The sequence below is a fragment of the Zonotrichia albicollis genome, chromosome 9 (genome assembly GCF_047830755.1).
Source record: "Zonotrichia albicollis isolate bZonAlb1 chromosome 9, bZonAlb1.hap1, whole genome shotgun sequence".
NCBI classification, from domain to species: domain Eukaryota; kingdom Metazoa; phylum Chordata; class Aves; order Passeriformes; family Passerellidae; genus Zonotrichia; species Zonotrichia albicollis.
Genome location: NC_133827.1, coordinates 41,928,687 through 41,950,261, shown reverse-complemented (window position 1 = coordinate 41,950,261; position 21,575 = coordinate 41,928,687). Strand labels below are relative to the sequence as shown.

The following is a 21,575-nucleotide window of genomic DNA, read 5'->3' as shown; positions in this document are numbered from 1 at the left end:
TGTTCCTTCAGCTGTTACATAACCCTGAATCATGCCCCAGATCCCACATTACACTGTATGGGATCTCCGAAGCGAAACTCTTTAATGCCCGTTGATTTTGTGGCTGGTCTCCCTCCTGCTGGCAGTGCTGGCTGGGCAGTGACACAGAGCTGGGGAGAGGTGCCACACACACCTCTGTCCCTGAGCTGGGTGCTCACACACCTCTGTGAACCCACTGTTGGGTTTTGATGGCTGCATATTTTCATAGGTGAAAATATCCACAGTGCAAGTTCAAAACTGCAGATGTTTCACTACTGAGGAGTTGATACCAATAATCTCAGTTGTTTGGGAAATGGTTTGGATGCAGGTAAAACTAGAGGAATTTGCTGAAACTTATTCATTCTCTCTGGCAGTGTTGAGAAGGGCAGAGGCACTGACAGGGATACAGACTGTGCTGTTTGGGAGCCTGACATGGAAATGGAGAGTAAGTGTGATTTCAAGCATTTACAGCACTTAATTTTGGCTCATTTGTCATGCAGGTGAGGTAAGGGAAATAATTTCCTAAATCTATGGTGTCAAAACCAACCTAGGCTTCAGTGTCTTATCATGGTTCAGTTCCCTGCTTACATGGACACAGTGAAACAACAGGCTTCTATTTCAGTGCCCACAGCTTATTTTGATATTAATCCATCATAACCACATACCCCAGCTGAATTAATCACTTACCTGTTATGCTGCAGTTTCAATGCCAGAAGATTAAATTCTTTCTTCATTTCTTGAGCTTCTGTAGCTGTTCTGGCTGAGGAGGATTTCGTACAAAGGAAACGTTAGTTGGTAAAAAATACCCATTTTTACAAGATTTCCTCTTCTTGCCACAGAGAAATTGTTTTCTGGAATTTGTTCTTGTTGTGACTGTCACCTCTTGGCTGCTGCTCACAGCACCATCGAAGTGGGGCTGTGTGTGCAGTTCCTGAAGGCAGCTGTGGTGCTGGTGAGGGTGTGCAGAGCCCTGTGTGGTGCATTCATTGCAGTGTGTGTGGGAAGCAGCTGGTGCTGGGTCACTGCTGGGAATGCTCCTGGAAAGCAAACCCTGAGAGCAAGGCAGGAACGTGGCTGCTATCCTGTGTCCCTGTGTCCTGCAGGGGCAGAGCCCAGGCCAAAGGCACATTTCCCTGTGGGTCAGCCCCCGTGCAGGCTGCAGGCACATGTGTGACTGTTCCAGATGTTCACCCTGACCTCCACCCCGAGTCCCAGTGCATTTACACTCAGGCACGTCCCTCTCAAATATAGATAGGAAATAATGTCTCAGGTGGGTTTTCTGTGTTCTGCCACAAATCCTGGGTGTCTGCCACTGTGCAAGTTGCAAAAGCATCACTCTGAGCAGCTCTCTACAAATGGTGAGTGCTATTTTCCAAACAGGTAACTGTGTTTGGTCTGGCACTCGTTCAGCTTGTTGGCAGCCTGCATCAGTAATTCAGAATTTTTACTGGCTTTTCTGAGGAAAAGCATCAGGTAAATGGTAGCTGCTGCAGTTGTGTGCTGAGGAAGCAGCTCCAGTTTTATCAGAGCATTCTGGGGTGGCTTTGGGTTCATGCGGCCTTGGTGCCACTCTCCTCATTGAGTTATCTCCCTGCCAGGTCCTTCCTCTCATCCTCCCTCGAGGAAGGAGTGGGCTGGCAGTGAGATTGAGGGGGCACTGGTCAAACTTGCCTATTGAACTGCAGAATGTTAATAAATCAAAGGGAGAGCAGCACTTGGAGAAGGGGCATCTGAGAAGAGTGGGTCCCATTGAGGTGTGGGGCAGCCCCTGAGCTGGGGATCCCGGTGCAGCTGGGCTGGCTGGGGCTCTGCCCTCCTGAACGGTGCTGAATGCCTCTGCCAAGATTTAATTGACTAAAACAGAAACAGACACAGAGGCAGCGCTGCTGCTTAAGGGGAAAACGGGCAGACAAAACAGGGAAGGGACTGAGGATGGGAAGTATCAAAATAACTTCACTGCTGCAGTGCTGTGTTTGCTTCTCCTGCAGCGTGTCCCTGCTGAGCCAGCAGCGCTTCTGCCTCCAGTGCCCGCTGCCCTAAGGGTCAGGATGAGCAAAGGGAAGGGCTCCTGGCACCCCTGCACTGTCAGGTTACTCAGGAAAGGCAAGCACAGAGCTGTGAGCACCTTTGTCAGGTGGGTGTGTGTCAGCAGTTTGATGGTGTAAACCCAGGGAAATTACAGAGCTGTGCCAAAAGGAGCGGTCCCAGGAGGGGAAAATGGGGAGGCCTTGTTCCTCTTGTGAGTGTGAATACATCTTTTCTCCCAAATTTGTTGCAGACAAATGTAATGAACTGGAGTCTGATTCCAGTTCTTTTTAGGAAAAACCATAAAGGTGTTAGCCCTGAGAGCATGTCTTCCCAGCCCCTTGCTTGATCCTGGGAAGTTTGTATGTATTTAAAGCTGTCCTTCCTTAGGAAAACCTGTCACTCTCTCCAGCTGGCACAGAGAGAGCGTTGAGGAGTTTTGCATTCTGCAAACAGCAGCGCTCCTGGTCCCAGACTGGCTGTGCCTGCAGCTCTCCTTTAGCTCTCCTGAGCTTCCTCACAGCCCCTGCTCATGGTGCTCCAGGGCTCCTGCTGCCCCCATTCCTGCTCCAGCCTGAGCATCCCCAGTGCCCAGCAGGGCCTGCCTCCTTTCCCTGAGCTGCTGGGACAGTGACAATTGGTGCCACGGTTAACTCCACATTGCCCCTCAGCTCAGGTCAGGCTGGGACACAGCTCTGCATCCCAGGAAAATTCATTCCTTTGATGGTTTTTTTTCCCCCTGGTTTCTGTCACTTGGGTTTTCCTTTCATTGTCTGGATTCTCCCCTGATCTGCAGCTGGTCCAGGTTCCCTGAGTTTGTGGTCATTTCTCATCTGGAGACCCCACCAGATCCTGTTGGGAAGCTGCAGCCAGTGCAAGAGACTTATTGACTTGGCCACTGTGAAATAGTGTGTTCAAAGCAATATTGCTAAGAAATGCATAACAAAGCTGATTGTTTTTTTCTGCAACAGGAAGATGCAGTCACACAAATGACAGCAGATCATCAGCTCTTTACAAATTAACTTGTTCTTCCCCTCAGTTTTCTCAGCCTGCTCTAAGCCTTAAACAGAGAGAAGGATAAAGAGGTCAATAATCTTTTATGATTCCTTATAGCTAAAAGGCCACAATACTTAGAGGGAGAACATGACAGGAAGGAAAGAACCTTAGTACAATGTTTTTCCTTAGATCCTCAGTGAGTGGAGAGAAGAGTAGTGCCAGGGCGATGTCAAAGGCAGGCAGGTGATGCATGAAGCCCTGCAAATGCATCTCAGCTGCTAACAAACTGGGGGCACCAGTGCAGCCAGACTGTCTGACACAGTGCGGGGAGCACCAGTGCAGCCAGACATGCATGTCTGACAGGGCAGGGAGCACCAGTGCAGCCAGACTGGCCCTGCTGCTCCTCCAGGCCATGCTCAGGGGCTGTGGATCTGCAGAGCAGCAGGAACCTCTGCCCTGTTCAAACAGCTGGCTCCTGTCATTACAGCTTTAAGCCTAGGCTGCATGTGTGTAATTGTTATCTTTTTATCCTGTTACTGCTTCATTTAGAGGTTCTGTGCTGGCTGTGCCTCCATTTGGGAAAGCACTGGAGCCTTTATTCTCTTTTCTTCCCCGGAGCATTTTCCCTGGTTGGGCACTGTAATTCCTCCTGCTCTGCTGAGCCTGTGCTGACTCTGAGCTGCCTCTGGGGCCTCTGCCATGAATCAGATCTGCCTCTGGGCCTCCTGCAGCCACAGCTGCCCAGGATAACACCTGTCTTCACTCTCAGGGATTGCTCACCACCGAGCTGGATGTGCTGGGGGTCCCCATCAGTGGGACACTCACCTCAGACCTGTCAGACGCCCCCCAAAGAGGGCCTGAGCACAGCAAAAGGGCTTACAGGCATGCAGGGAAGAAATTAAAAGTAACTGTCATGTGTGTCACTTTCAGCATTTCCTTTGAATTGCTTTCTGTGCTCATGTTTTAATCCTGTCATTCCTAGTGTCTGGGAAAAAGAGGAAAGTGTCTTTTAGAAAAAGAGGAAATACTGAAACATTCCTGGTGATAACAAGTAGAAATAGAAGAAAATAAAAATACAGGAATGTGGGCATGGGAAGAGATTTCTAGGACTTTCTTCATATTCTATTAAATTTGGGAACCCTGCAAGACAGTTACTTTTATTCATGTTTGGGGCACTAAACTTGCATTATGTACCTTCTCTGTTGCATTTAAAGAAGAGATGAAAAGAAAACTTACATTCTTCAAACAAAGAGAAAAACCCCAAAACCTTGCAAAGCCACTTGCTTAAATTTAGTAAAAGTACAAGGAAATGATTCATGCAGAAAGTGGATGTTTTCTAATAGTGAAAGCAGTGTGGTGTTGTGCCAGAAACCCAGACGTTTGTGTCTGGCTGATGGCTGGGTGTGCTCCCAGGAGGAGCTGGGGACAGGGAGCATCACCAGGGCCTGGCAGCCCTGCTGACTCTCACCCAGGTTTGTGTGTGCTTCCTCTTGTCTGGGGCAAGCTGCAGCTGTTACTGCATCAGCAGCTTTCTGAAATGCTTCCTGGTCCTGCCACGTTGACACCAAACACGTTGGTTTAAACCCAGGTCCCGTTCAAATGGAACCAGTTTGGAAAAGCCTCCCACACTAACCTGTCCTGCTGTGCAGCCTGCTCTGGTGTCTGAGATGCTCTCCCTTCTGTTGGGGCTGTGGGTTCCTGAGCTCAGCAGTCACTGGGAGCACGAGTTTGGAAATGTGCCTGGCACCAGTGTGGCCAGCCCTGGTGTGGGTGTGCTGGGATGCCCTCAGCATCCAGCTGCATTGCCCATGTGCTGTGGCTCAAGTAGCTGTGATTTTGAGATGATTTTCTGGCCTTTTTGATGTTTCAGTGGAGTTCTTCATGTTGCTCATACCCTGGTACTTTGAGCTGTCCTGGTCTCCAGCTGACCATGCCTGGAGAAGGTGCCTGCTCCTGAGGCTGGGAGGTGCCTGGAGCTGGCAGTGGGAATCACCAACCTCACCTGGAGTTCACATCATTGCCCACAACAAAGGACCAGTCTGTCTCTTCATAACTCAGTGGGAAAATGGGCATTACTTATGAGTTAGCAAGGCATGAAGGAAATTCACATTTCCTTCTGCTGTGTATTTTAGGGCTGTGCACAGGCCGGCTCACACAGTGCCTGCTCCTGCTCACACTGCCATCCCTGCTGGCTCACACAGCCCTGGCCCCAGCTGCACACAGCCTGCAGATTGGTGACCCTGTCCTGTTTCTCTCCCCGTTTGGCTGATTCCTCTGTCAGCTGGGGGGTCTCAAAGGGCTTTTCTGCTCTCAGTTGTAGCTCTGTCTCTGCTGAGGTGCTGAACCTTGTGGGTGGATAAGAACAACTCCTGTGGTGCAGTGTCAGAGCTGGTGGGGTTCTGTGATGAGTGAGGGAGAAATGGACAATTAAAGGAACAAATGCCCTTTGGGTTGTTTCCTCTGTGATTCATACCAAGAGCCATGGTGAGTAATTTGCTATCTTCTAGATGTAATAAATGCACAGGTTCACATTTTTCCAGCATTTTGGATATGCGCTTTATTTTGTGGGGGACTGTTTCCTCTAGTTAGTGAATTAAGAGTTTCACAGCGATTTACTGGCTCCAGAGGGCAGCACTGTGTGATGAACTGAGAAACATTCCTGTGACTTCTCCGAGCAGAAGTTTCAAAGTTTGGTTCCAGTTATAAATTTTAAATATTTATTCCTGAAGCTCCAAATACAACTAGCCTGTATTATAACTGTGTAAAGTCTTCAGAATATACTAGAGAGTGGCAAAAAAGTTTAAGGAAATGCTGCTTTTGAAAACAAATGTATAAGATGACCGTTGAAGTCTGACAGAGAGGTACATGTTTTTTATCAAGCTGCCCCCAGCCCCTGCTGTGCCCCATCACAGGGAACTGCTCCTAACTTGGCATCCTTGATTTTTGGGCTGCACTGCTAACAGGCTGGGGGGAAAATGGGGTTTACTGTTTGAAGATCCTTTTGAATTAAATTGTTAGTAATAAACCAGAGTTGCATGAAGACAGCAGAACAAACTGAATTACTTCTGAGACATGACTTTCTGCTGGATTGGAGTCTTTGCTGGGTTAGGAAGTGAATTTACCCAACATTTGTCACTGCCAAATCCTTTTTAATTCTCATTATGCTTGTTTCCTTTATTGCCACAGTTTTTCCAAACATATTTAAGGTAGGTGAGGATAACTACGAAAAGTTTGCTATAGAAAAGTAGAGAAAATATAGTCATGCTGATATTGCGGCTTTTGAGTTTAAAAGTATTAATCTTATATAATTTTCATCCATTTTTGAGGGGTTTTCTATAGTTCTTATATGTTGAACAAACTGATGGGAGAGTGTTGCAGCAATGGGCACCTGCCTGGTGCAGACTCCTCTGCCAGCACCTGCACAGCAGAAGGGGCTGTGGGCTGGGTTTGTGCCCCCAAAAACCTCCATGTGCTGGTAGTGCCTTTGATAACCTCAGCAGTTCCTGCAGCCTGGTAGCCAGGAGATTACACAACATATTTAAAGTGAGGGATTTGGTTTCAGAAAGGGAAAAGATGCTGAAGTCTTGTAAAACACTGAAACTGCCTTCAGTAAGCACCAGATTTGCTGAGCAAAGCTGGGGCGGTTTCTGTAGCACCCACGGAGTTATTAGGGTACAGGATTACTCCAGTTTTATTCAGCACATCAGATTTCCAAAGAATCACTTAGTAAAAGCATTAGAAGCACGTGCATTTTCACTGGGTCTAATGAAGAAAACAGCTGGGGATTGAGGAGGCAGATGTGTAAAGCTGAGGGCCCAGAGATGGATGGTGGGCACTGAGTTTGGGTGTGATCCCGCTGTGCTCAGTGTCACAGCTGCAGTGGGGCATCCTGAACCCTTCTCTTGTGCAGGCTGAGCAGCCTGCTGGGCGACTGCAGGGCAGGAAGGGAGACAAGGTTCTGAGAGCTCTCAGGGGCTGCCTGTGTCCCTGCTGTGCAGGACACCCTCCTGCCCTCGCTGCCCTCTCCAGCTGCTGGCCCCTGTGCCAGGGCGGTGCAGCCTGGCACCTGGGGCTCGGGCACCGTGGGGTTTGTTCCTGCCGTGGCACCGTGGGGTTTGTTCCTGCCGTGGCTTGGGCACTGTGGGGTTTGTTCCTGCCGTGGTACCGTGCGGTTTGTTCCTGCCATAGCTCAGGCATCATGGGGTTTGTTCCTGCCGTAGCTTGGGCATTATGAGTTTGTTCCTGCTGTGGCTCAGGCACTTAAGTGCCTTAATTTTGCTTTCCTTTAAATCCCCTGAAAATGGAGAGAACCAATGCTAGCAAATGATGCTAGAGCTGATTTTCCCTTTCCTCTCTCCTTTTGCTGACTGAATGCTGTGATGTGCCCAGGCACTCAGGCGCTTGTGGCTGCCTTTGATGGAAGCCATTGCAGGGCTGAGCCCAGGCTGGCTGCAGCCTGTGTTCCCACCACTCCTGCAGTGTTCCTGGCTCAGATGATGTGGACGTAGGTGGCTGCAGTGTCGGTGCCCAGGGGGTTCCTTGCTGTGCACCTGTACGTGCCAGAACTGGAGGGCTGGGGGTTCTGCAGCAGCAGAGTCCCCGTGGGGTGCAGCAGCGCGCCCCCAGAGCCCCGGGCCTGGTGAGCTGTGGAGAGCACGGAGCGGTCAGGCAGCTCCCAGGTGATTTCTGGCTTGGGGACGCCCAGCACGACGCAGTGGAGCTGAACGGCTGCCCCTGGCGTGGTGTGGATGGCCGGGGGCGGCCTGCCGGTGATCCGCGGGGCGTAGGCCGCGACCACGACCGGGATGCTGAGCGAGGAGTCCCCGGCGTCGTTGTGGGCCCGGCACAGGTAGGTGCCCGTGTCGAGGGGCGAGGCTGCCCCGATGAGCAGGGTGCCGTTGTCCAGCAGCAGGAGCCGCCCACGGAGCTGCGGCTGCTCCAGCACGCGGCCCCCGGGCAGCGTCCAGGCCACGCGGGGCCTGGGGCTGCCCTCAGCCGGGCAGTGCAGGGCCAGGGGCTCCCCGCTGACCCCCCGCACCAGCCCTGCCGCCTGGCTCAGGATCCTGGGCCTCTGGGCCACCTCCAGCAGCAGCAGCTTCTCGATGTAGCCCACCTGGTTCCGCGCAGCGCAGCGGTACCGCCCGGCGTGCTGGCTCTGGGCGCTGGCGATGGTCAGGGTGCCGCTGCTCCCTGTGACAAACTGGGGTGTCCTGATGCTGCTGGAAAACCACGTGCCATTGGGCAGCATCCAGCTTATGTCCGGGGGAGGGTTTCCATCCACAGAACAGTTCAGTGTGATAGGCTTCCCAGGTTTTGCTATTATTTTTTCGTTGAAAGGGTTTTTGAACATTGGTCTCCGTAGCATTTCCGTGACTTCCAGCTGCACCACCAGCACAGTCTCTCCCCCATCGTTACGTGCCACACAGATAAAGTCCCCCATGTCTGAGGGCCTGATGTTCCGAATCTCAAGTGTCCCGTTCTTGTGCACCACAATCCTGCTCCCGTAATATGGGGCTGTTAGGAAAATGTTATCGGGCATGATCCACAAAATCTGGGGAGGAGGTGTCCCCTCTGCCCGGCAGTCGATGTGTTTCTTGGAGTGCCTCACTGCCGTCACCTTCATGATGGTTTTGTTTCTGTGTAGGCCATTGATGATGGGGGGTTTAGCAGCCACAGCCAGCCTGTACAGCTTGCTGTCGTCCCCGCCAGGGTTCCGAGCCACGCACAGGTACTCCCCAGCATCCAGCAGGCCGGCCTGGCTGATGGACAGCGAGCCGTTGGCGTGCAGGGAGTGCCTGTCTGTGGACGAGGAGATCATCTCACCGGAGGGCAGCAGCCAGAATATCTGCGCCCTGGGCTCTCCTGCAGCCTCACAGTCCAGCAGGGCTGTGTCTCCAGCTGTCACTGCGACGTGTGTCTTGTGGTTGTGCTTTATTTGAGGGGCTGCCACAACGACCGTGACGTGGATCTTCATCTCGTCCCTCCCCAGGGTGTTTTGGGCGTAGCACGTGTAGTCTCCTCCTTCTGCCACTCCAGCTTTGTTGAGGTGCAGAGTGCCATTGTGGAACAGGACGTACCTGCGAGCCCTGTGCCCGCTGTCATCTGCCAGCATCACGTTGTTCACCACCGTCCCATCCGGCAGGCCCCAGGATATTGCTGGGGTGGGCGACCCCGAGGCCTTGCAGTCCACTCTGAAATCCTTCCCGTACGGCACCAGCTTCTTGAACTGCTCTTTGTGGTCAATCTTGGCTGGTTTCATTGTGATGCTGACTTTCATCAGGATCAGATCTTCCCCGATTCTGTTTCTTGCGACGCACAGGTAATCACCTGCATCCTTTTCTGTAACTGCCTCAATAGCCAAGGATCCGTTGGGGTAGACATGGATCCGACTTCCCATTCTGTTGTGGGAGAGAGAGAGAGGAAAAGAATTATGGCAACAAGTGCTGGGGGTGAACACTGAGCACTGGAAGGGACTGAACGTGCTGGCAGCACGGTACAACACAGAGCCTTTCCACAGGTGCTGTGCCCATGCCTCCTGCCCACCCAGCGTGTCCTGCCCCGATGTCACTGCCAGTTTTGGAGCTGTGTGGATGTGAGCGGTGCTGGCTCTGCTGGGAGCACCCTGGGCTGCGGCTGTCTCTCCTAAGGTGGAGGTGAGTGTTATGTGGGAGGGAGTGGGGGGACACCTCAAAGGTAGACATGGCAGAGATGAGAGAAACCCCTCCCTCCTGAGCCCTGCTTCACAAATCTGTTACAAATAACCCCCTCCTCTACACTGACAGCAGTCAGCCAGTGCATGGTGACAGCAATTACCTTAATTCAAATATGACTTGTACCTGTTTTGAGACCTCATTCACCTATGGCAATTGATGTAGTCTGTTAATAGGTCTGTTATTAGATATAGATGCTGTTAGAATACGTTTCACAACTGTTAATTGCTTAAAATTTGGTTTAGTTCACAACGTATTAGTGCTGTAATAGGCTCTTATGTGAGCACCAGAGCAGACAGTGTTTGAAGCTCCACAGAGGGGGAGGAAAAAAAGGGTCATACCTGTGCCACTGGTCCACAAGAGCCTTGGAGGGCAACCTCCAGATGATCCTGGGCTTGGGCTCCCCACTTGCTGTACAGTTCAGCAGCAGCCTGTCCCCGAAGTTGAGCCGCGTCAGTTCCGGGGAGGCGATGGCAATTTTGGGAGGCGTGTCTGTGTGCTGCACCGCGAGGCTGACCACCCGCCTGTCGGAGCCCGTGGAGCTGGTGGCGATGCACTCGTAGGTGCCGCTGTCGGAGGGCTCGGTGCTGCCCAGGAGCAGGGTGCCGTTGGGCAGCACGGCCGGCCCGGCGGGCAGCGCCTGCCCCGGTCTGAGCACGGCGCCGCCGGGCAGCACCCAGTGCACGCCGGGCTGGGGCGGGCCCCGCGCCGTGCAGGGCAGGCTCAGGCTGCGCCCCGCCGCCGCCGCCACGCTCTGCCGCCGCGGCTCCAGGATGGCGGGGGGCGCCGCCACCACCTGCAGCCGCAGCGGCAGCGCGTCGGAGCCCGCGGCGTTGCGGGCGCGGCAGGTGTAGGTGCCGCGGTCGAACACGGTGAGCGCCCGCAGCAGCAGCGTGCCGTCGGGCTGCACCGCCGCCCTGCCGCGGCCCGCGGCGCCCGGCCGCAGCTCGGAGCCGTCGGGCAGCAGCCAGGAGATGCGGGGCGGGGGGCTGCCCCGGGCCCGGCACGGCAGCGCCGCCGAGCCCCCCGAGAGCGCGGTCGGCGGGCGGGCGGCGGCGATGCGCGGCGGCAGCGCCAGCACGGCCAGCGTGGCCCGCAGCCGCGCCGAGCCCAGCGCGTTGGCCGCCGTGCACTCGTACTGCCCGCCGTCCTGCAGCGCCGCCCGGGCGATGGACAGCGTCCCGTTGGGCAGCACCGACCAGCGGCTGGCACCGCCGGGGGCCGCGGCATCGCGCCCTGCGGAGCAAGGCACGGACAGTCACTGCCTGCGACACACGGGAATAGCCTGGGACAGACTGGGACTGCCTGGGACACACTGGGGTAACCTGGGACAGACTGGGACTGCCTGGGACACACTGGGATAGCCTGGCACTGCCTGGGACTGCCTGGGATAACCTGGCAAAGTCTGGCACTGCCAGGTACTGCCTGGATAGCCTGGGACACACTGGGTTAACCTGGGACAGCCTGGGACTGTCTGGGACACACTGGGATAACCTGGGACAGACTGGGACAACCTGGCAATGCCTGACTGCCTGGGACAGACTGGGACAACCTGCCAAAGTCTGGCACTGCCTGGCGCTGCCAGGTACTGCCTGGGATAGCCTGGGACACACTGGGTTAACCTGGGACAGCCTGGCGCTGCTTGCCTCTTGTTGCGTTTTCCTCTGTTTCAAATACCCTGACCTGCTCTTCTCTGCCCAAATAACCAAGACAACAGCGATAAACCAGAAAGAAATCTGCGAATTCTGCATATAGACTGATAAAGCTTTAAAGTGGGAATGAAGCTGAATGTCCAGTAGAGACAAAGTTTGGATAAAGCACGTGGGGCTTTGCAATCCAAACCTGGCACAGCTGTAACCTAATTCAAGTGGTTTTTACCACATTTTTGTTTTTGCTTGTCCCACTGTCCTGGAATAGCAGGTAATGTGCAATGAATACTGAATTCTTCCCATGATAAGCAAGGAATTATAACTAAACATAGATTTGATTTTTCTAATAATTTCACTAAAGATCTGTTCCAGAATCACCACTAAGATTCTCCATCAAGTCTGTCACTGTTTCCAAGCTTACCTTTCTCTAATATTTCTCAGTACTCTGAAATGAAGCAGTGCTTGAGTTTGGCACACAGAAGAAGTGCCAAACTACAGGGCTAATGGAAGGTAAATTCTAGAGAGGTTTATCAAGCTCACCTGCTAATATCTTGGTCCACTGTATCGTTGGAGGGGGGTTCCCAGTAGCTTCACAAGGAATGAAAGCATCGGAATCCGCCAGCACGGTGAAAGCAGCCACCTTCCCTCCGACTATTCTAGGCTTTGAAAAATGGTTTTTGCTTGCAGAGCCTGCGGTGATGGGGCTGGGCAGGGTGGCGGTGTCTTGGTTCTTTTGCCTGTCAGACGAGGCACTGACGGAGCTGTCCCTGTCCCCTGCCTGTGGAGATGGGATCTGTGGTGCTTGCAGCGCGGTCCCCCTCTCGGTGCCCTGGGGAGGCGGCCGGGGCTGGGGCTGGGGGTGGGGATGGGGCTGGGGAAGGGGCTGGAGCTGGGGATGGGGATGGGGATGGGGCTGGCCGTGCCCCCGGGGGGCTGGAGGCGCTCTCGGGGGCGCTCTCGGGGGCACTGCGGGCCCGGCGGCAGTGGGGGCTGGCAGGGGAGAGGGCCGCAGGGTGCTGGGGACAGTGACTGCAGCGGGCACAGCTCCGGCTGGCACTGTGGGCTGTGCTCCCTGCTGCTCCCGCACAGCTCCCTCCCCCAGACCCAGGTGGGGTTCTCCTCCTGCCCTGGCACTGGCCCTGGTGCGCTGGGCAGGCCCTGGCCCTGGCGTGGCACTGGTGGCACCAGGGGGCTCGTCCGGCCATGGTGAGGCTTGGGCACCCATGGTGGGGGTCTGGGCAGGACTGGCAGCTGGTGCCGTGGCCAGCTGGGTGTTCCTGTGCGAGCCCGGTGTGGTTTGGGGTGCCATGGGGGGGCTCTGAGCAGTCACAGTGCCGGGCAGTGCCATTGCTGACAGGGTGCCCCTCCAGGTGCCCAGGGCTGCTGCTGTCTGTGTGGCATCTGTGGGCCTGTGCTGAGGGGCCTCGGGGCTCTCGGGGACCCCCAGTGCTGCTGCTTCGGTCCTGGGGACTGCACTGCTGCTCCCAGGGACAGGGATTGCAGCTGTGAGGCTTGGAGGCACAGCTGGTGATGCAGGAGCTGTCACCGTGGGGATGGCTGCAGTGCTTGCTGCAGGGGTGGCTGCAGGGATGGCTGCAGTGCTCTGGGCTGCAGGGGGGGCTGTGCTTGCTGCAGGGATGGCTGCAGTGCTTGCTGCAGGGGTGGCAGTGCTTGCTGTAAGAGTGGCTGCAGTGCTCATTGCAGGGGTGGCTGCAGTGCTCTGGGCTGCAGCCACACGCTGTGGGGCAGGTGTTTTAGGAGGCCTCTTCCTCCTCTGACCTTTCCTTCCTCCCCCTCTGTGTATTTTAGTTTTGGCGGCTCTGCTGTTGGTTTGAGAAGTAAGAACAAGTGTGACTGTTGGCTTCAAACCCGTCACACCCAATCCACTGGCTGCAGTAGTGGCAGTGTCCTCTGCAGTGACAGACACGACTGTGGCAGCAGCTTTTTGCCTTGCACTGTGTTTCTTTTCCTCCTCCCTGAGGAATACTGTGTTTTGATGGGTACCCACAGGGTGCTCCAATGGCATTTTCATGGTGGAGGGGGAGGACTGGGGTGTGTCTGGGCTAAACGGATTGATGATGGAACTGCTGGAGTTATTCGAGGTTGGTACATTTGATATATAGTTCATATTAAGTTGGACACCTGTAGCCACAGCTGTACTTCCTCTGGCAGACCCTGGCCTCCCAAAATTGTACCGGGGCTCTTTCATGCCTGGGACACGTCCTGGTCTGACAATTCGTCTCCGACCAGAAATTTTCCTTCGTCTTCCATGGTGCTGCTGGAGCTGGGCTGGATGAGTTGGACTGCCCTGGATAACCTGAATTTGCTGATGAGCAGTGAAAGTCGAGGCAGATGGGTTAGGGGCTCCTCCTTTCTGAGTACTGTGAAAATAAATGGGGCCAAATTCAGAGCTTGGTGCATTGACTGTCACCACAGGGACCTGGTGATCTGTTCTGGTGGAGACATTATCAATAGACTCAGTAAAAACATGTAACTTGTGTGCTGTGTTTTGGAGAGTTACAGCCTTGCTGGTGCCTGTAGCTTCTGTCGTGGGTGTCATGGATGCAGACTTTAGGTGCTGGTTATTACTTTCCCCAGAATGTATTGACTTTTGCCCAGCAGGGAAGAGTGTGGCTGTCCCACTTGGTACAGTTGGCTGTTTCACACCATTTGCTGATATTTGACTCAAATTGGATCTTTCCCGTGAGTCTGTAGGTTTGGGAAGTGTTTGCAGCCTTTTGCTGGCAGGTGCCCCAGGGTGTGGAGGAGGTGAGGGTAGGGGAGTTATTGGCTCTGTGGGCAGAACAGAGGTGCTCCAGGCAGGAGGGGGATTCTCAGTCCCCTTGGGCCCTGCAGTGATGCTGAGCTCTGCTGCTCTGCCCGGAGCAGGCACTGGTGATCTCTCTGTTGCTGGTATCATGAATTCTTCTTCTGGAGATACGAGATCACCAGATGCCTCCTCCTCATCCCCGGGTACCTCTGAGAGCCTATGGGCTTGAACGGGTGGTTCTGTTGCAGCTTCTCCTCGTTTGTCTGCCACTGTCGCGTTCCTCTTTGTTTTCTCCAGCAGGGCTGCCCAGCGCTGTGGATCAGCTCTCCTGCCCGAGGGAACTAACTGTCTCCTGTGTCCCCTGAAGCGCCGGCCCGTCCTGTCAATGTGGGGCCAGTGAGGTTTGTTCCCGTGGCTGTTCCTGTGATGTGTGCCCTGGCTGCTGGCCGCTGGTGCCGCAGGTTCCCCGGGAGCCCTCAGGGTGCCTGCAGTGCCTGAGGGGCGTCTCTGTGCTGCAGCAGGGCGCAGCAGCTCATTGCCAGAGCCCTCTTCCCACTCTCCCACAGCTCCATGCCTTTTCTTCAGAGCGGTTTCATCCTGTCTCGCCAGCACTTGGAAAACCAAAAGATCGACCCCGAACCGGTTGGCCGCCACGCATCGGAAGTAGCCCAGGTCTCGCTGCGTCACCCCTTGTATTCTCAAGGTGCCATTGGCAAAAATGTGTTTGTTTCCAGCAGACTGGCGGAGGATTGTGTGCTCAGGGAGCACCCAGGTGACAGCAGGGTCCGGGGCAGCCGTGGCCGTGCAGGGCAGGTGCAGCGTGCTGCCGAGAGCAGCGGGCAGCTGGGCTCCATTGACGCCGCCGTGTCCCACGTGGGGATCCAGCACTGTAATCCGGAATGTGAGCACGTCAGCGTCCCTGTGGTTGGTGCTGATGCAGTGGTAGAGCCCCGAGTCGAACACGTCAGCTGTCCTCAGCGTCAGCACCCCGCTCTTGAGGACCAGGATCCTGCCATCCTCGCTGATGTGGGGAGCTCGCACCCTGCTGCCATCAGCCAGTATCCACCCCACGGCAGGAGCTGGCTGCCCAGCCGCCTGGCACCCCAGCTCCACCGAGCCCCCCACCAGCACCGTGTGCTCCGTGTGGGTGCTGTTGTCCCTGGCAATGAGGGCCCAGCCGTGGCGGCCCTGCTCCCTGTCCCGGCTGGGCAGGGCCACGCGGGCGTGCGTGGTGTAGCGCAGGTGCAGCGTGCTGAGCGTGGTGGCTGTCCTGTCCAGCTGCAGCGACAGCTGCCTCTGCAGCAGCCACGCTGGCTCGGCCCGCAGCTCGGCCTCCACCCTGGTGAACAGCTCATCCTTCTCGCTGTACACCTGCCTGTATTTGTGGCTGACAGAAGGCTCCTCAGCTGTCCCCACGGTTTGCTCCAGTTTCAAAGGAGAGCTGCTGTACAGGGCCAGGATGCTCCACAGCTGCTGGATGTGCCCATAATCGATGCCACACACCAGGAATGCTGAGAACGAGGCTTGGAGCACTCTGCTGGGGCCACTTTGGTCAAACGAGACGGGAGACATTTCTTTAGGTCTCTGGACATCGCAAACCAAGTTGCCTCGATTTCCTGCCTGGTCAGTCATATTCAAAACCACAGATCCTATGGGAGCCATCAAGTCCTTGGGAGACACAAAACTGAAATCCCCATCGTCTGGCACCGAGAGGTTTCTGGATTTCAGGGAGTCATCAATGACTGGCTTCGTGCAGGTGAAAGATGCAGAAGGGAGATCCACTAAACTTTTCCCATTGTGAGTTTTGGGACTAGCACAGACTGGGCATTGCTGGACACCAGAACTTCTCTCTTTTCTGCACTTTATAACATCTGAAGGGAAGAAAACCTCAGTAAGTTTCTGTGCTACAAGTTTTAGTGTTAAAAATGACATCTATCAAATACAAGTGGTTCTTTTGAATAAAATAAAACCCAAGCTTGAAGTAATATGCAAATGGCAGCAGCAGAGAAAGTCCCAGAGTCCCTTGAGTTCCTGAATTTATTTTCAAAGAAGCAAGTGCAATGTGTCTCTTGCTCTTGCCAATTCCACAAAAGTTAGCTTGTTCCCTGTGGATTCTCCCAGTGCACAGAAGCTTTGGACTGGCCAAGGGAAATTCTCCATTAAGAAAAGCTGCACTTGGGAATGGCCACAAGATTCATTTTATCTGGGAAATGCAGTGGTGTTAATCTCCTTATCCTGATTGCACACACCTACACAAATCCTACCTTCCAGTCTTTTCTGGGAGAATAAACAGGTGAGTAAAGGACAATTACCTGTATCAGGAAGAGCAGGATGCTACAACAGGATTGAAGAGCATGAACAAAGCCTTCAGCTCACCTGGTCTCTCCTGTGCCCACCCTGCCAGCCCCTGCAGGCTGCAGTCGCAGGACCAGGGGTTTCCATGCAGGTAAATGCTCTCGAGCTCTGACATGTAGGAAAACATCTCTTGTGGGAGTGAAGTCAGCACATTGTCAGACAGAGAGATGTGCTTCAGGAAGGATATTCTGAATATTTGGCTATAGCGCAAGGTCACAAAAGTGTCTGGGTGCAGCTGCTGAAGGAAATTTCCATCCAGGTGGACCAGCCTCAAGGAGGTGAGTCCGTAGAAAACATTGGGATTCACAAATTCGATTTGATTGTGGTCCATATGCAGCCGTACCAAGCTGTTCAGGCCATAAAATACATCCTGCTGAAGCACTCTGACCTTGTTGTAACTCATTTTTAAGACCTGTTCATGAAAAAGTAGCAAATGCATAATATTAAGCCATGTTAAAGTTATAGGACCCCTAATAAATGCTGCTGAAGGTTGCTCTGTGCAGTGACAGTTCTTCACCAGACCAGGAATGCCAGGTAACTGGAATTTCTTTAAGGAACTGAAATGTTTATATGCAGTGTAAAGTTTCTGCACAGTTTGGCCTTTTTTTCATGAAGGCTAGAAAGAGACAGGATTGTACTGAAGGGAAAGGGAAATCTCAATGGAAAAAAAAAATCCTCAAAAAGCCCCAAACTGACTAACAAATTAACAATGACAGGTTTCCTTTTTCAGACACAGCAGTTGGAGCTTTGCAATCTTTCTGCTCTGTAGGAAGAGAGTTTTGACTGCAGTTTCCTGCTAAGGCACAGCTGAGACATATCTACCAAAGTGTTTGTTGTGCTCTGTACCCTGTGCCTGGGAAGGAAAGACATTTCCCACCAGGATAGTGGATTCTGAAGGCTGTTGGCGTTCACATGAACAAGGTAAGAAACAGGAAACTGAAATGCTGCAGAAGGCTGCCCTGTGGCTGCCTACCAGTATCACTGGGAGTTAAATCATAACCAAATTAACACTGCTCATTCAGCTCTTACCTGCAGCGAGCGTAAATCTCTGAACACCTTCTCAGGGACGGTGCTGATCTCATTGCTGTGCAGCATCAGCAGCTCCAGCTTCTCCAGGCCAGCAAAGTCCGTGGGGCTGAGTTTTCTCAGGCTGTTGTAGCTGTACAGGATGGGTTTAGTCAGCCCAGCTCACAGCTTTTAAATCCAACCAACCCAAAACAAAAGCACCACTCTCTGGGAACGGCTGAAGGTAAGCAGCACTGCCCTTGCCAAGAGGAAAGTGTCATTCCTTCAGGTTGGCACGAAAGGTGGTCGCTTTTCCAGGACAGGGCTCTGATGGTGAATTCCCTGTGGGTGGGGTGAGTGACAGCAATGGAACACATCTGTCTGTGCTCACTGTGCTACCACCTCAGTGAAAAGTTCCTTGTGTATTTCTGCAGACACATCTGCATGGTTCAAAGGTTATGTGCATCAAAAGGGACACACAGATCAGACAAATACTGCTGATGGGTCTCATCATTTGATTTAGGAGAGGGGACACTTGCTGGAAACTGCATGAAGGGGCCAGACAAGCCAGGGTGTGATCTATTCCTGCTCCTTTAACCACTCAGAGAATGGAGCCACCGTGGAGGCTGACATGGCCAGACAAGTGAAATTTCCCTTGAACTGAGCAGCTGAAAGCACGGACCCTAACGCTGTGGGACATCCTGAGTGACAGAATCACAGAACAGGCTGGATCTGAAGGGACCCAGAAGGACCAGAGTCCAGCCCCGAAATGAATGGCTCACAGGGGGATCTAACCGCCGACCTTGGTGTTGCATCACTGCAAAGTCTCTGCAGATTTTAATACCCGTGCTCCCTTTCCAGACCACCTTCTGAGCTCTGGACTATCCTTCCCCAGAGGGAAGTCTATTTCAGCCTTCTTCCAGGTTCTGTGCTACAGACACAACACATTCAGGTAACATAAAAGAAAGTTAAGTTCAAATCTTTCTGGAGTTCTCGCTGTCCTGTGCTACATGCCCAGAATTTCTCCTTTCTGTGGGTGGTCTCGGGCTCTGCAGGCTGTGGCTGCAGCCCCTGCTGAGCACTGCAGAGCATTACAGACTCACCTATAGCTGTGGTTACATTCAGCCCCAAACCGGGACGGTTAATTAGTGCCGTGCAAAGCGCCGAAGGGCAGGCAGAGCGCCCGGCTGCCGCGGCTCACGTACCCCAGGTTGATGCGCTGCACGTCGGGCGGGATGCGCGGGGGCACGGCGCTGAAGTAGCGGAAGGTGCAGTGGAGCTCGGCGGAGCCGTGGCAGGCGCAGGGCCGGGGGCAGGCGCTGGCGGCCGGCAGGGTGGCCAGGCAGGCGGCCAGCAGCGTCCCCAGCCAGCGGGGCCCCCACTCCGTGCGCGGGGCCCGCATCGTGCGCGGTCCTACGCTGCCATCCCCGGCGGGCGAGCTGCTGCGGGGAAGCGGAACACGGGGCGCGCACCGCGCCGGCCGAGCCCAGCCGAGCCGCTCGGGTTAAGCCATCAGCAAAAAGGAATTCTTAACTTGAAAGGAAAACCCGCCCACGAACCAGCCCCCAGCTCTCGGGTTTCCCCTCAGCGACGGGTCTGTGTCGTGACCCAAGGCGCTGTCATTCGACGGCTGCCCCGCGGTGCCCGTGCGGTGTGCGGGGACTGCGGGGGCAGTGGAGCCGGGGCAGCCGCAGCCGTGCCCGCCGTGTGCCCCGGCCCCGTGTGCCCCGGCCCGGCCGTGCGAGCGCTCCCGGCCCCGCCGGCGGCTCATCCCCCGGAGGCGTCTCCACACGTCAGCTCCTTCGCATTCCGAGCAGAATTAACTCATTTCGCATCCCTCGCACAAACCCGCACCGGCACCGCCCGCTCGCTGCCACCTGCGCGTCCCCACCTGCGCCTCCCCCTCCGGGGCCGGGCAGGGGCAAACCCGACACGACCTCCTCCCCCGGGGCACCCCGGGCTCCCCGCAGCCCCATCGGCACCGCCCGCTGCGGGCCGGGGACGGAGGAGCGCCCGCGCCTCTGCGGGGATGCTGCGGGACCGGCGCCGCCGCTCCCTGGGAGCCCCGCACAGGGGGAACTCCGCATCCCCGAATCCCGCACGGGACCCCCGCACGGGAATCCCGCATCCTCCAGCCCCGCATCCCCCTGCCCGGCACGGGAACCCCGCATCCCCGAACCCCGCACGGGAATCCCGCATCCTCCAGCCCCGCATCCCCCTGCCCGGCACGGGAACCCCGCATCCCCGAACCCCGCACGGGAATCCCGCATCCTCCAGCCCCGCATCCCCCTGCCCGGCACGGGAACCCCGCATCCCCGAACCCCACATCCCCCAGCCCCACACGGGAATCCCGCATCCCCCGGGCCGCCCGGCGGGGCTCGGCTGCCTCGCCCTCGAGGAGCGCTCTCTGTCCGGGGGATTCGTGCCCGACCCCTCCCAGGACCGGCCGGGACACCCTCAGTTCGGGTTGGAGGACGTTCCCTCTCGTTGTGGAGGTGTCTGTCGGTGCTCCAGGTGCATTTCTCGGCTCAGAGGTGTCTGTGGCAGCCACAAACTCGACTGACAGCAGCTTTCTGCTCAGAGTGTGTCATTCTAGGGCAAACCTTCTTCTAGGAGTCCAACTGGAGATGTAAAGGCAATACAAAGCTTTAAAGATAAAGCCTCCAGTATCTTTTTAAAGGTTCTGAAATTGTTCAGATGAGTTCAAAATCAAGTGTGAGCTGTGGGGGTTCAGGAGGGTTGGCAGGAACGGGGTGTTCTGTGTAGGGCAGTTAGAGCTTCACTGGTGGGATTCACTGGCTGGTGTTTGCTGTCTCAGGGTTGGACGGTCTCACCTTGACCCAGCACGGGAGCTGGGGCAGGAAACACTGCCCCACTCGTGTCACTGCACTGGGGGTCCCAGGAAAAGGAACAACGCCTCAACTGAGCCCTGCACTGAATCCTGAGGCGGCACCTTTAGGTGCCACCCTAAGAACAGGGGAAATGTTAACAGCTCACACTGAATTCTGTTCCCCTGGGTGCCACAGAGGGTGAGAGGCTGTTGTTAGCTGCCTTTTCTCCATCTTAATTACTGTTTGAAAAGCAAAGCATCAATTGCTCTCTTTCAGTTCATCAATTTTTTTCTTCTGGGAGGCTGAGGTCGTGGCTTCTGGAGTGACACATTCCAATGCTGTGCTTCTGTGAGTTTAAACTCAAGGTAAAAGACATTTTTAAATTATTTGTACGAGTCTCCTTAATTTATAGACATGGTAGACAAGGAGCTGAAGTCACTTCTGAGAATATTTTCCAAAATCACATATCTGAAAATCTGCATTAAAATAAAAACAAATGTTATAAATGTACGTGGACCTTGTCAATATTTTAAGAGCAGGGTTTTCATCTCAGGATGTGCTGTCTGTTGTCATTAAGCTGCAGCTCCCACTGCTGAGAGGCAGAGCATTACATTACAAGAGATACAAAGCTCTCCCTCCGGAAGGTGGCTGGGGAACATGTGGAATATTTTATTGTGATGTGGCTGGGATCTCCCAGGGCAGCCTTACGGGGAGCACAACGGTTGTACAAACCCCGGCTGAGCTCGCTGCTTTGCTGGCAATCCTGGCCCGTGTCTGACTGTGAGACATTGGTTTAGCTGGAATTCATTACAAGGGAGAATGAAGGGAGATTTTTGTGAAGGGAAACTATATTTTGGCAAGAAAGTGTGACTGAGTGTGAGCTCAGGAGTGCTGGGAAGGGGAAAGCTGAGTGAGGGAGGTGTTTGTGAACTGCATCTGCACAGCAAATTGTATGCATCAAAAATGGAATTTCACAATTTCAGCTCATTTTTCAGCAGTTCAGTTCCTAACGTACCTTTCTGTGGAATAACCTGGCTTTGTCTGAGCCAGGAGGGAAGGCAGAGCTGCTCCACAGCTCATCTGTGTGGTTTGTGTGCTCCTGGGGCACAGGCAGGTACAGAGGGCAGGTACAGTGGGCAAGTCAATAGAAATTCTATTAAGGAGGTAGCTTTAGAGAACACCACTCTGGTGTGTTTCATGCATCAGTGTCGGCAAA

The 21,575-nt window shown here is 54.5% G+C and overlaps 1 protein-coding gene across 1 annotated transcript; it reads right to left on the bottom strand.

Moving 5' to 3' along the window:
• Positions 1-5,397: 5,397 nt before the first annotated feature.
• IGSF10 (immunoglobulin superfamily member 10) lies at positions 5,398-19,409 on the bottom strand. The gene is made up of 7 exons (XM_074546697.1): positions 18,734-19,409; positions 17,553-17,682; positions 16,545-16,935; positions 13,029-16,039; positions 11,939-12,251; positions 10,091-10,985; positions 5,398-9,437 (listed from the first exon to the last, which is right to left on the bottom strand). Exons 1-7 carry the CDS (start codon positions 18,928-18,930, stop codon positions 7,529-7,531), a joined length of 6,846 nt encoding a protein of 2,281 aa, XP_074402798.1. The 5' UTR covers positions 18,931-19,409; the 3' UTR covers positions 5,398-7,528.
• Between the last annotated feature and the right edge of the window lie 2,166 nt (positions 19,410-21,575).